This window comes from Cydia splendana, chromosome 15 (genome assembly GCF_910591565.1).
Source record: "Cydia splendana chromosome 15, ilCydSple1.2, whole genome shotgun sequence".
Lineage (NCBI taxonomy): Eukaryota > Metazoa > Arthropoda > Insecta > Lepidoptera > Tortricidae > Cydia > Cydia splendana.
Genome location: NC_085974.1, coordinates 6,193,910 through 6,208,327, shown reverse-complemented (window position 1 = coordinate 6,208,327; position 14,418 = coordinate 6,193,910). Strand labels below are relative to the sequence as shown.

Sequence of the window (14,418 nt, the reverse complement as noted above, 5' to 3'; positions counted from 1 at the left end):
TCAATGTTTGCCGAAGCCGTGAAAGTCAATCTGAATAATATAACTCAAAAAGAAATTTATAACAATAAAATACAAATTATTAAAACGATAATCATACGATAATATGAATTTGATGGATATGTCATAAATGGCACAAGGCACTCATATGGGCTATGGACTAAGGTTGAGGTTGGCAGCTCTTTTTACTTCGTGTAAAAAAACTCAGAAATACCTGTATACCAACATGACAAACATAATTTAGGTTACTTTAACTTACGGATAATTTGGTCTAGTCTGTAGCACCGCCAAACGAAAACAACCGAAAGTTGCCGAAAATGGTCGAAGTCGTAAAATGAAGATTGTTATGAAAATTTATTTTCCTTATTGTAAATTAAATACGCATCGAAAGCGATAGTTTTTATGTTCTAGTTTTATTCTCATATGTAGATAATTGATTTAAACAGTTTTTTCTTATCATACGTGCGTCGTATTCGAGATACGTGTCAAAAACTTTTTTAGAAATTTGTAAGGCGCCATCTCGCTTCTTCGCTCGTTTTTTATACCGTTCTGGTTTTTCGATTTTATATATATGATGATGATGATTATATTTACATTGTTCAGATATTTGTGAATACCTCAGCCGTTCCGATATATCTGATGGTGACTGTTCAGCAAGAAGAAAAAATCCTACCTGGTCGAGTCGCATCGTATTACGCGAGAAAACAGTTCCCGAATTGGTTATATCTGTAAAGTCATTAAAGTATAATTATCACACACACATTATTACGGGCACCATCCCTTAAACTGATGGGTTCTCTGGCCCACCTCGGCAGCCCGTTCCCCGGACGAATGTCAATGTTTGCCGAAGCCGTGAAAGTCAATCTGAATAATATAACTCAAAAAGAAATTTAAAACAATAAAATACAAATTATTAACACGATAATCATACGATAATATTAATTTGATGGATATGTCATAAATGTCATAAGGCACTCGTATGGGCTATGGACTAAGGTTGAGGTTGGCAGCACTTTTTACTTCGTGTAAAAAAACTCAGAAATACCTGTATACCAACATGACAAACATAATTTAGGTTACTTTAACTTACGGATAATTTGGTCTAGTCTGTAGCACCGCCAAACGAAAACAACCGAAAGTTGCCGAAAATGGTCAAAGTCGTAAAATGAAGATTGTTATGAAAATTTATTTTCCTTATTGTAAATTAAATACGCATCGAAAGCGATAGTTTTTATGTTCTAGTTTTATTCTCATATGTAGATAATTGATTTAAACAGTTTTTTCTTATCATACGTGCGTCGTATTCGAGATACGTGTCAAAAACTTTTTTAGAAATTTGTAAGGCGCCATCTCGCTTCTTCGCTCGTTTTTTATCCCGTTCTGGTTTTTCGATTTTATATATATGATGATGATGATTATAAATAACCTAACTTAAGACGAAGAATAAATAAAGAGAATAACAATATAAACTAGAGGGAAAGTACGACCTATTAAACCGAATTTAATAAACGAGCTTTACTACCCCCATGTGCCTTTTTATATTTGAAAAAAAATATTGAATATAATCTCTTTTATGATTCGGTGCCTTCTACTTGTGTCTCTTGACTCTCTGAATATATTTAACAAAAAAACATTTTCACAGCGCCCTCTTAATCCAAGATAGTAAAATCAACAGTTTATCATTTTTCATTACGTTATTGACGTTATTGTTATACATTTTATAGGTTTTAGCAATGGAAAAAATATTAAATGCAAACAGTGTCAATCAACTTGAAATTTTTATATTAATTATAAAAAGTAACAAAACCTTAAAATAATTTTAACACATTCAATACCACTAAGTGCTACGGGTTACGCTCGTAGCGCGTAGCCACGGTTTCGTCGTATGTAGCGCGTAGTCGCTACGAACAGTGTACCCGACAGTCGGGTTCTTGGTGTTGAATGTGTTAATCTTAATCAAATAAGGAAATCTTATACAAGAACACTTTCTAAGTTTCAGGAATAGTTATAGAGTTTTAGTAGGCACTAATATAACTGGTGTTTTTACTCAGGACTGGCGTGGCCTTACGGGCAATAAGAATGAGACATGAATGGGGCCAGTACAGCGGTGTGACATCGCTACAACGCGATTGGTTGATGAGTTCGCATCACGTGCGCGATTGGTCGCAGTCGCAACTAGTTGCGTTAGACTGCACGATTGGCTCGAATTCGTGAGTGACACCGCTGAACTAGTACCATTTTTAAAGCATTTTAGTGCCCGTAAGGCCCGTCCTGAGATATTATACGTCAATTGGTATATAGATTAGGGTGTTGCTTATTTAGTCGAAATTGAAATTTTCTATGTTTCACCCCCTTAAATTGTTCTATTTGACTAAAAAACAAATGTGAAATTATTTCAGAATTATTTATTATATTTATTAGACAAAATAAGCAACAGCCTAATATAAATATTACGGCTGTTATGCAATATCCTTGTAGTATTTAACAACTGTATCTAAAGCTTTGTTTGTTTAGAAACACAACATAAACAACTGTCTACTAAACAACAATAAAATATTATTTATAATATCAAACTCATTTTCTTTTTCTTAGTTTCTACTATAAGTTTATAAAAATACTTATATATGTTTACACGCGAATAATTTATCACTTTTTGATTGCTTAACTGACTTATGGCACAACTTTTTTCATCAATCACCAATCTCCTTCTTCCTCGCGTTATCCCGGCATTTTGCCACGGCTCATGGGAGCATGGGGTCCGCTTGACAATGACAACTAATCCCAAGAATTGACGTAGGCACTAGTTTTTACGAAAGCGATTACCATCTGACATTCCAACCCAGAGGAGAAACTAGGCCTTATTGGGATTAGTCCGGTTTCCTCACGATGTTTTCCTTCACCGAAAAGCGATTGGTAAATATCAAATGATATTTCGTACATAAGTTCCGAAAAACTCATTGGTACGAGCCGGGGTTTGAACCCGCGACCTCCAGATTGCAAGTCGCACGCTCTTACCGCTAGGCCACCAGCGCACTCACCAATCAATCACCAATGTTAATTATATTAATAAAAACAGTATAAACGCTAAGTATTAATCGCCAATATACCTACCCTTTTTATATTAGCTTGAAAAATATGTGCCCTTCAAAAACTTGTTAATACTACTCTTCTTCTTATATTTAGCGTCCCATTCAATAAGTCTACTATATCCATAAGGCACTAGTCCCCCAAAGATAGCAAGGCACTGTTTAAGCGTTTCTTGGCAATCTGCCAGTTCTACGTTAGGGGCAAACGCGTCCAACACCTCGGTCAACGCGCAGAGAGGCTTAAAAATATTTACTGCCGTATCTATATCTCCTTTCTGCAGTTTATCTATAATAGCGAGATTTAAAAGTTGTTCCTTGCGTACGACGAGGTTTACTGGGACTTTTGTCTTACATGACATCTTCATAGTTAGGTAAGTCGGCCAATCATTGACACAAGCCTCGCAAACGCATATGAATTTGTATTGGAATTTGAGATCCGCTTGCCGCGTCTTCAGATCTTGGAGAGCGTGGTGAGCTCTGAAATTTGACAGAAAAATAATTAATAATCATTAATTAAATTACCTATATAAAATGTTAGCTAGTAGGAAAGGTGAATGAACTGTAGAGTGTAGGGGCAGGCGTGGCTCACTCCGCGATTTCGTCGCGTCGCAACAAGTAGCTACAAGTACATCCTTCCCACACCAATTTTGGTGGCTAGCCATAAGCCGCGCGTAGCGCTTGCGCCACCTAGCGGTCATATCTGTCCTAATCGTAACAGACGCGTGATGTTAGAGAGTGAATTTTCTGTACCTAGTACTATTATTTATTCTGTGGTAGAGGGCAGCACAGGAGCCCCCTGTACATTGGCTTGAAGTACAATGACAAATGTTTATTATTTTTGATTTAAGCTACTAGAAGTAGATACATAAAAAAATATTGTTTATGATTAGTAAAACTTTATTTCTTCATCTAGGACAAGTAAATAACAAACACTGTTAAGAAGTTTCACTAGATGGCATCTGTGAGTTATGCTCATGTGTCAGTCACTAACAGTTACTATAAGCCGTCCTGGAAAAAAAATTACAGTCTCAAGTTCTCAACTTACCCATAGTTATCAAAAATTTGTGTTCCCTTCTTGATTGGCCGGAGAGCAAACAAAGTCATCTTCCCAGAGCCCAGTTTACAGAACCGCACGACATTGGGAGCACAAGAATGGTTAAGAAGACTGTGGAAGGCATATGGAGCACTCGCTATACTCAACTCTTCAACAAAATTGCCCTCTGCATTCTCAATGCTCGAACTCAATCCATGCATATTCGTAGCACTTGTCATAATATGCAGCAGTAACAAATCAGATACGCATCTACGGGCTTTTTCATTATTATTGAGAAAACGTGTTCTGTCCGACAAAAATTTCAAAAAAACCGCAGCAGTCACAGCTTTTAGAAACACATCAGAATTGGATCGCCTCTCAATATTTGTAGCCAGTGTATGAATAGATGCATAATATTTTGAATCATAAATCCACTTATTATCTTGTAAAATGCAACCTCTATTTTCTGAGTTTAATTTTGATTCAGCATCTTCAATTGTCTTGAACAGACTTTCCCAGTCTGGATGGTCATTGCGGGCTTTTATAGTGGTTCTCAATGCAAGCAATTCCAATTTAGTGAATTGCAGATCAATAAGAGCAGCCATTAACGGACATTCAATAGAATGATAGTCCTTCTCTGCTTTATTCTTACATTCTTTGCTACAGAATAAAGTGAAACAACAATTATCACAAGGAATAAGATTCATGTCTCTTGACAAACAATAGCTGCAACTGAATAAATATTCATTTTTTTGCAATAAGATGAAATATGGATCTTCTTCGACTAATACTTCCCCAACTTTAATATCCTCTTTGGCAATGACATGTCTCCCCATCTCCGAACTGTATGCCACTTGGAGTTTGTTACTAGTGCACAAATAGGTGCTATCTCTTGGACTTTTTAATTTTGTTATTTCATCAATTTCCTGAGATCTTTCAGAAATTGAACTTTTTAAGTTATTCAGATCCAATTTAAGGCACTCTTCACACGACTTTTGTCTTTTAACAAGCTTCTCATATAACTTTTCTGGGTAATTTAAAGTTAGTACCATTTTAATATCTTTTAGGCATTCCTTATACTTTTTTAAAGAGAAAAACACAGCTGATCTGTTGGACAAAGCTAATGCATAATCATCTGAGCTCGTAGGAGCATGGAGTAAGGACAAATTGTAGTATTGCCAGGCCTCAAAGTCTTGAGATTTCTTGAAACACTCGTTGCCACGGTTACGGTAGTATAAAGACAAATCAGTTGACTTACTTACCTCAAGTGGTTCTGGGAAGGCATTTAAATCACTAATAACATCATAAAGTTGCAGAACTCTGTCCGCATTTGTTTTACAAGTTAACAGTTTCTCAGATATTTCTTTTACTTTGCCTTGTAAAGTTAACTTTTCTATTATACCCTGGTAACAAGAATCTATACTCATTTTGAAAAGTATTGATTAATTAAGTGAAGAAAAAGTGGTCTACTTCTTTATAGCAACAATGTCTCACTTTGCAACTCCTTTTATTACTGTAAACCTGGGCTGTGAGATGATTTATGTCATTGAACAAAGATTGAAGGCGCAAAATATTGCAGCAGAGAAGTCCGAAAGAGGTTAGTTTGCAGAACTGAAACAAAAGTAGAAGAGCTTCTAAAATATATCTTCTTTTCTTTCATATCTAAAACTAAAAGTTATAAATTTTACGTTACAGTACTCACCGACGTAGTGACAGTGCTGCTACACCCAACACTTTTAGAAGAGCTATTTATACCGCAGCCGGTCGCAACACATGCCGTTGTCAAGCAACTTCTGCAGGATATTTCAGCCACGTCTATCATGAAATTAGACGATTATTCCATGAGCAAATTATGGGATTTAATGACTATGATATACAAATGGCAATTATCGGTGGCTACAAATCAAAACATTTTTGACATTACCCGGCGACATTTAAAAAGTGTTGCCATAATAATGCCTAAAAATTTCCCGAAATGCATCATCGAGCATACGATGAGGAAATTTGAGACGCTGGCTCAACGTTTTACAGACGATGATTATAAATGTTTGAGTAACACTCTAATCCTTTGGTTTTCCGAATACCACACAAAGATATCCGTTTTGCTAAGACTGGGATTGCAAAGGAAGGATGGGACGTTCAATTTGCCTTCAACAATAAGTCCAAACATAATTAATAACTTAGGAGAAAATATTTATAAGTATGATAATAAGAAGAACTCTGTAGAGGAATATGAAAGTCGATGTGCTGGCACTCATGAAATTAGTTGTCTTTTAGGACCCATTGAAAAAGTGTCTACCGTAAAAGCAAAGGTTGAGCTACAGCTACCAATAGAACTGTATAATAAAGAATCTCAGAAGAAAACCATTGAAATAAATCGAGATACTCAATTTGAAAGTATTGTTATGACTCAAATCAGAAACAAGACTACAGATCTTAATTTCGTCCCTGATATACCAAAATCTCCTCATGAAGATTTATTAGAAATGATGGACGAACTAGATTTAAACGTATGAGTTAATAAAAAAAAATTTATTATAAATAGTCACCATTTCATAATTCTAAAACAATTTTATATAATTGTTAAGTATAAATTAACTACAGCTTGGCAAAAAAGAGTAGAAATTAAAAAGTGGCAAGTGTCGTCCCGTTTTCTTATATAAATTGGTTTGAAAGGGACGACACTACAGTGTTGCCACTTTTTAATTTCTACTCTTTTTTGCCAAGCTGTACATTACCTTTTGATTATTAAATGAAATGTTTGTTATCCTAAATAACGTGTTTTCTTTTGATGTATCGTCTAAATTAATTTAAACTGACTTTCATATTACAGTCTGTCAAGCCATTCCTGTCAGTAGAAAAAACGGCAAATTTAAAAAATGAAGGCGTGAAGGGTAATCGTACCATAGAAAATTTGAATTTATCGCTTTTTTCTACTGACAAAGTTATTTGACCAGCTATACTAAACTACGAAGGAATGACTGGATGAATCCATCCAATTTCTTGTATTGCCAAAAATCATTTAAAACCCATCAATATCATACATTTTTTTAATAAAAGTGCAAAGTATTGAAATATAGTAATACACCGGTCAAATCTTACAAAAAAATCTCCTAAAAAAACAATGCGTGATGTAGTTCTGTATTTTTTGTATGTTGTTCGGAGTCCTTGGAGGAATCTGAAACAATGTTTTGCAAGCAAAAAAAATTTGTGCTCTCTGCGTAATTTGTGAAAAACTGCAAAAATTTCGGACTTTTTTCAGATTTTACAGTTTTATTATAAAACTATGGGTTTTTGGTCAAAACTTGCTATATAATGTTGAAAGTATATTAAATTTGTAACAATTTAAGCCCATAAACAGCGTCATATGTCAAATAGTTCTTGAGATATGGGGCTTTAAAAAAGGGTATTTTTTTCCCTGGAACAAATTTTTAGTTTTTCCTATATTTTAAGACAAATATCGGCACAACCGCTAATGCTATGAGATATATTACAATGAATAAAGTTGTAGAAAATTTAATTACCTTTCATTTAAGTGCTAGAAAAAGTCAGTAAGCCTTAGAGTTCTCTAGTTATCGTAAAAAAATGAAACTGCTATAATAGGGAAGGCAACTAAATGTATTGTTTAAGGCATTGTCAAAATCCCTTCAAGAGGCAGTACCATCGTCGAGAACATTTACGATTATCTTTTACCGGTTTTCCCCGATAACAGCAGAGCAATGTCAGAGATCAACCATTTTTAAAATGCACTCACCTCTTAAGCACTCCATTAATTCAGTAATTAAATCAAGATACCTACCATCTGTAGTTTGGCTTGTTTCTCGGTCCCACTTTTTGGTTGTAGCCATAGATCCCACGATGCCGATTCTGATTTAACAATTTGTTATGGTTTTGAACTTGTTTTGATACGACCTTGACGATAGTTCACGGTAATTGGCGTGGTGTTGGTGAAACACACTGAAATTACTGGAAGTCATGTCATTAGTATCTAGCTCGCGCTCGCTTATTGGTGCTCTTGAGTGTACTCTGAGTCGTAGTAATACAAGATCACGATAAAATCCTAACCATAACGTATTGATACATCAAAATCAGCTACCATTACCCGCTGTAGGTATAGGGTTTTAACTAGCAATATCCTATTACTACTAGTCTTTACTAGATAGGTGTATAAATTGACAAACCAAATCATTAATAGAAGAAGAACTGAACGAAACACGTAGGTAAGTATAGATAAGTGTGAGTTAACATGATGTACCAAGCCGGGCGGATTGCATACATTTGTTTCTTATCGGAGAGCTTACTTATACCGGTTTCTATAGCCCTTGACTCGCGTAAAAGCGATATTAATAATAAACTACAGCATCATGTTGAGTAACTGGCGTGAATTACATTGGTGTGATTGGAGTTGGGCGAGCTTTTATAAGATAATTATAGAGAATATTTATTAAGTTAAGATTAAAAACCCGTTTTTAACCCCCAAATTTTTTTTTGTATTTTTTTTAAAAATCGGATAAATTTCCGAATATTTTCAGTTAAATGCCTATATCTACAATCCGAAAAAAGATTCACTTGTATGACTTGTATCGTGGTTTCATAAAACCACACAATAACTTTTTTTCTATTGAGAAATTGAATTGATTGAGAAAGTGATCTTGTATTACCACGACTCAGAGTACACTCAAGAGCACCAATAAGCGAGCGCGAGCGAGATACTAATGACATGACTTCCAGTAATTTCAGTGTGTTTCACCAACACCACGCCAATTACCGTGAACTATCGTCAAGGTCGTATCAAAACAAGTTCAAAACCATAACAAATTGTTAAATCAGAATCGGCATCGTGGGATCTATGGCTACAACCAAAAAGTGAGGCCGAGAAACAAGCCAAACTACAGATTGTATCTTGATTTCATTACTGAATGAGTGAAGTGCTTAAGAGGGGGGTGCATTTTAAAAATGGTTGATCTCTGACATTGCTCTGCTGCTATCGGGAAAAACCGGTAAAAGCTAATCGTAGATTGCGTTCTCGTCGATGGTACTGCCTTTTGTAGGGATTTTGACAATGCATTAAACAATACATTAGTTGCCTACCCCATTATAGCAATTTAATTTTTTTTTACGATAACTAGAGAACTGTAAGACTTACTGACCCTTTCTTGCACTTAAATTAAAGGTAATTAAATTTGCTACAACTTTGTTTATTGCAATATACCTCATAGTATAAGCGTTTGTGCCGATATTTGTATTAAAATACAGGAAAAACGAAAAATTTCATTCATGGAAAAAAATACCCTTTTTTTAAAGCCCCATATCTCAAGAACTATTTAACATACGGCGCTGATTATGGGCTTAAATTGTTCCAAATTTAATATACTTTCAACATTACATAGCAAGTTTTGACCAAAAACCCAAAGTTTTATGATAAAACTGGAAAATCTGAAAAAAGTCCGAAATTTTTGCAGTTTTTCCCAAATTACGCAGAGAGCACAACTTTTTTTTGCTTGCAAAACATAGTCTCATATTCCTTCAAGGACTCCAAACAATACACAAAAAATACAGAACTACATCACGCATTGTTTTTTTATTGTAAGATTTGACTGATCTATAAGCCTTTAGCTAATTTCCAAAAAACTTGAGCATGCCGTAAACTTCGTTCACTGGCAACATTTAGGAAACAAAATGTAAGTACCTATTTCAGGGACAAGATCTTATCTATGGTCAGGGACTTACCTACCCTTGCTTATATTTTTTAGGGTACCGTACCTAAAAGGTAAAACGGGACCCTATTACTAAGACTTCGCTGTCCGTCCGTCCGTCCGTCCGTCCGTACGTCTGTCTGTCACCAGGCTGTATCTCACGAACCGTGATAGCTAGACAGTTGAAATTTTCACAGATGATGTATTTCTGTTGCCGCTATAACAACAAATACTAAAAACAGAATAAAATAAAGATTTAAATGGGGCTCCCATACGACAAACGTGATTTTTGACCAAAGTTAAGCAACGTCGGGCGTGGTCAGTACTTGGATGGGTGACCGTTTTTTTTTTTCATTATGGTACGGAACCCTTCGTGCGCGAGTCCGACTCGCACTTGCCCGGTTTTTTATCTAAGATTATCCTCGAGTATGATAAGATTGATAAGTTGTAGTTTCGAGTCGAGAGCCCTGTTTTCCAAATACATTATATCTGAAGGCTTTAGTTGCGTCCGCGGCCGCGGCGTATTTTTGAGTAAAATCGTGGCGCCGTGTCTAGGTCGCGTCCCACAGTCCTATACTCCTGGGGATCAGCGACATCCCATCGGGTGTATTGCCACCATTTTTTATTATACCGGCCGGCTCGAGTATCGTCGACTAACAAGTGTATTGTGAGCTAATTGACTTAAACTTTACAATTTCTTCAATTTTGGTTCTAGGAAAAAAAGACTCAGGATAGTGAAAATACCTTTATTTATTACTCACTTACCATTACAACCTATGAGAATTATGACAATGTCCCTCTATACTGAGTATAGATAACAAACACAAATTTTTCATCACTTTTTACTACCAAAACGTAAAATTACAACATTATAAAAGTCATCATATCCTTTGGCATTTTCGTTTAACATTTACATATAAAAATGTGTGTTTGTACTCACCTCCAATTAAATGTTTAGAATTTTACTAAAAAACAATGTAATCAAGCTGACAGTAACAGCCCACTGTATGTATACCTACTTACCTACTCTGGCAAGCTTGTGTCAGTAGTAAAAGGCGCAAAATTCCAAATTTGTATGGGAGATCTATCCTTTGCGCCTACATATTTCAAGTCTGTCGCCATTTTCTACTGACAAAGTCCGCTTGACAAACTATACTATAATTGCTTGCATTTAAGGCCAGAGCATACCGGGTGCGTGTGCGTAGACGAGCACTAACATGTTGGAGCGTGCACGCACAGCGCACACGTCACGCACGCGGTGTGCCGTCTCTCATAAGGATCTGTATATTACAACGCGCACGTACACGTCTACGCATACATATCCAGTGTGCACAAGCCTTTATACGTATAGCTTATGAAGTGCCTTTGGTGTATGTAGAAGTGTTTTTATACACAAGTTAATATTCCATATGTTCTTAACATAAGTACATACAAGAGAGGCACCTCTAAGTTTTATAACATATAGCGTGAACAAACAAAAACAAGCTTTCGTCTTATCTTAATAGACCAATAGCATAGTGAAAATGATTAAAACCATAGAAAGTATATTTTTAAGTTTGAACCTTCGGGTAACATAAAATGTAGATTTTTTTCCGTGTTTTATGGTAAATAGTTTTTTTTTTAATTTCTATAAAATGTACATCATTTTTACTAAACTAAGGTTTCGATTGATCTAAAGCAGCGGTCGGCAACCTTTTTTTGCGTAGTTTTAGTAGCGTAGTTAACGATGAGTAAGAAGACGCGGGCCGCACTTTGTTAATAGTTATGACTTTATCAGACATTGTCGTTTCTGAATATTACATAGCCAGAGAGGCTCACAGGCCGCAAGTGACAGTTTCACGAACCGCATGCGGCCCGCGGGCCGCAGGTTGCCGACCGCCGATCTAAAGTATCGTGACGCCAAGCCAAGTAAGCGTCACTAGAGTTAGACCATAGAATTAGATGACAAAGAACAACTGTCAATCTTCGAAAGTGTGACCAGAAATGAAATGCAAGTGTGTGCGTAAATTGTCTATGTGAGATCAAAAATAGTGATGTCATGTTACAACATATTAATAATCTGTCGATGTTTGATTGCTTTATCGACTACTTTTTCAAATGTGTTATTTTAAACGTTAAAATTCTACGACATTATGACGTATAAATAACACTTGCACTGCGTTTGCCATCAAAATCGTTGCAGACTTATCTTAATGTAACTCTTACTGTGTTGGAAAGTGAAGTTTAAGTTTACCGCTATACATGAACACCTTCAAAAAGGTATAACAATCGTTATTATTTGAAGTCGGTTATAAAAGCTAATATCTTAATGATGTCTTGTGAAGAAATAATTACATAGCTATTAATATACCGACAAGTTATCGATACTGTCATGTGAACATTTTGTCAAGCCCTAGCGTAAAGTAACAGATTATGTTTTTACACAAAATATTTTAAATTATAGACTAATATGATATAGTTATTTACGATACAAGTGCGGAAAAGAGGAAATTCGAAACGAGTGGCGATAAATTGAAACACGACCGAAGGGAGTGTTTTAAATCGACACGAGTTGCGAATTACCTATTCGCACGTGTATCGTACAACGTTTTACAGTACATATGGCCCTTTAAACTTTAGACACCGCGCGAAAAGTGCTATTTTACGCACTAGTGCGGGAAAATAGGACCATATGTACTGTAAAAATATTAGCACACAAAGGAAGAAAAACTTATAATGAACTGTATAAACCGGCTTCTTACACTTTTTACGCTGTTAATTTGACAAAATATCGTTATGAAAATTTCGCTCGGAATATCATAAATCCTCTGAAATGAGTATTTGCTTGGACTATTTGGCCCTGTGACACTGCAATCCGGCACACTACAAGACACCATCTTCACTGAATTACTTTATTTAATACTTTTCGTCCTAATCCGTGTATATTTTTCAATTTGAAAATTACCGTGATAAGCTCTTGGCCGTCCGCGGCCGTCGTCAAACTCAAAAGTGGTTACGTTTTCTCTTTGGTAGTCTGACTCTTTCGCACTCATGGGATGTTCATATACGTGATGGCTTCCCTTTCGTACACTTCAGCTGTCTGTCAAGCGCGAGCGGATGGTAGGTCTATGAGTTAGACCAAAGTCTGCAACGATTTTGATAGCGTTACGCAGTGCAAATGATATTTATACGTCTATCTACAAAATATATTGTTTATCTACAAAAGAGTATTTATACAGCTTCCCATCTCACACAGACTTACCTAACAACAGTTCTTCTTTTTTTAAATCATCCTTCAACTAACGATAAAATTACATGAATACACATGTTTCACTGCATCTTTTCGCCGGGACAGCATGCCGATTGTTCATTCTAATATCAACTCTATTGCCCTTAGCAAATAGATCTAAAATGATATACTGTTACAATATTAATTCTCTTAAAACATTTTGAATTTTACGACATAGGCAAAAAGGTTGAAAGTACAATGAACATTCGATATAATTTTAACCAATTTATCGGCAGTAGTATGATTGCCTTTGCGATTTGCCTATGCGGTTAAAAAATACAATAAAATAGTGAAAAGGCTCACTTTCAAAAGGAAAAAATATACAAAGTGAAACAACTTTTTACCAAGCACAAAACTAAGAAAACGCATGATAGAATAAGACAAGTTGTCCTTCATATTAAACAAGATTGATTGTTAATGATCTCACAAATTATAGGCGAACTCGCATGCGAGTTTAATTAATTTGCCGACTGCTAAGGTTAGGATTACTAATTCAATCAGTCACTCGATATATCGCTCTCGCTCACCAAATACCGCAATTTAACGTAACTCGCATACGAGTTTACTCTAAATGTGTCGCTTACCTTATAACTCGGGTAAATCCATTCGACCCTCTCAGCAAATATCTACCCTTATACCTTTTCTTAATACCAAAATCGCATAATCTGACAGATGGATTTACCCGAGTCTGAAGTTAAGCGACTCAAATGAGCTTTGATTAGATGCAAAACATTAATCTAAGAAATAAAAGTATTAAGTACAAACCAGTAGAAATACATTAAAATAATTAAGTATAAAGGGGCCCACTGATTAACAGTCCGCCGGACGGTATCGGCCTGTCAGTTAGAACAAAATTTTGACAGTTCCGAACAACTGACAGGCCGATACGGCGGACTGTTAATCAGTGGGCCCCTTAAAAGAGCTGAAGCATCACAACACATGTACACATTATAATTTGTGACCATTCTTACAAGCCATTCCATATAAATGAGAACACTCGAGTTGAATGTATTGTCTTTTTTTTTGCGTAATGATTTGATAAAGTGAAAAGAACACAGTGAAAATACATATGGAAATAAAATAAAACAGATCTGATACATTAGTATATTATTTCGCAAGACGCGTCTAAGGGTGGTATTCCATCTGTCCAATATCTTTGTCCAATGTGTATTGCGTCTCACAATTTTGCTCAATGAGAGAGTGAGGCGCAATGACATTGAACAAAGAAATTGGACAGGAATACCGCCCTAATGAAACCGTATTTTTTTAACCATAGAGTATTATATTTTACATTTTTACAAACTTCGTTGTGTAAGATGTTATGGCTAAGATAATAAT

At 35.6% G+C, this 14,418-nt stretch overlaps 2 protein-coding genes across 2 annotated transcripts; one reads left to right on the top strand and one right to left on the bottom strand.

Annotated features, from left to right (window-relative positions):
• Positions 1-2,433: 2,433 nt before the first annotated feature.
• On the bottom strand, positions 2,434-5,553 carry LOC134797503 (SET and MYND domain-containing protein 4). Its single transcript, XM_063769746.1, has 2 exons — positions 4,129-5,553; positions 2,434-3,560 (listed from the first exon to the last, which is right to left on the bottom strand). The coding sequence occupies exons 1-2, from the start codon at positions 5,541-5,543 to the stop codon at positions 3,119-3,121; spliced, it is 1,857 nt and encodes a 618-aa protein (XP_063625816.1). The 5' UTR covers positions 5,544-5,553; the 3' UTR covers positions 2,434-3,118.
• Positions 5,554-5,578: 25 nt separating this feature from the next.
• LOC134797504 (protein OSCP1) lies at positions 5,579-6,713 on the top strand. Its single transcript, XM_063769747.1, has 2 exons — positions 5,579-5,713; positions 5,812-6,713. The coding sequence occupies exons 1-2, from the start codon at positions 5,602-5,604 to the stop codon at positions 6,630-6,632; spliced, it is 933 nt and encodes a 310-aa protein (XP_063625817.1). The 5' UTR covers positions 5,579-5,601; the 3' UTR covers positions 6,633-6,713.
• The last annotated feature ends 7,705 nt before the right edge of the window (positions 6,714-14,418 follow it).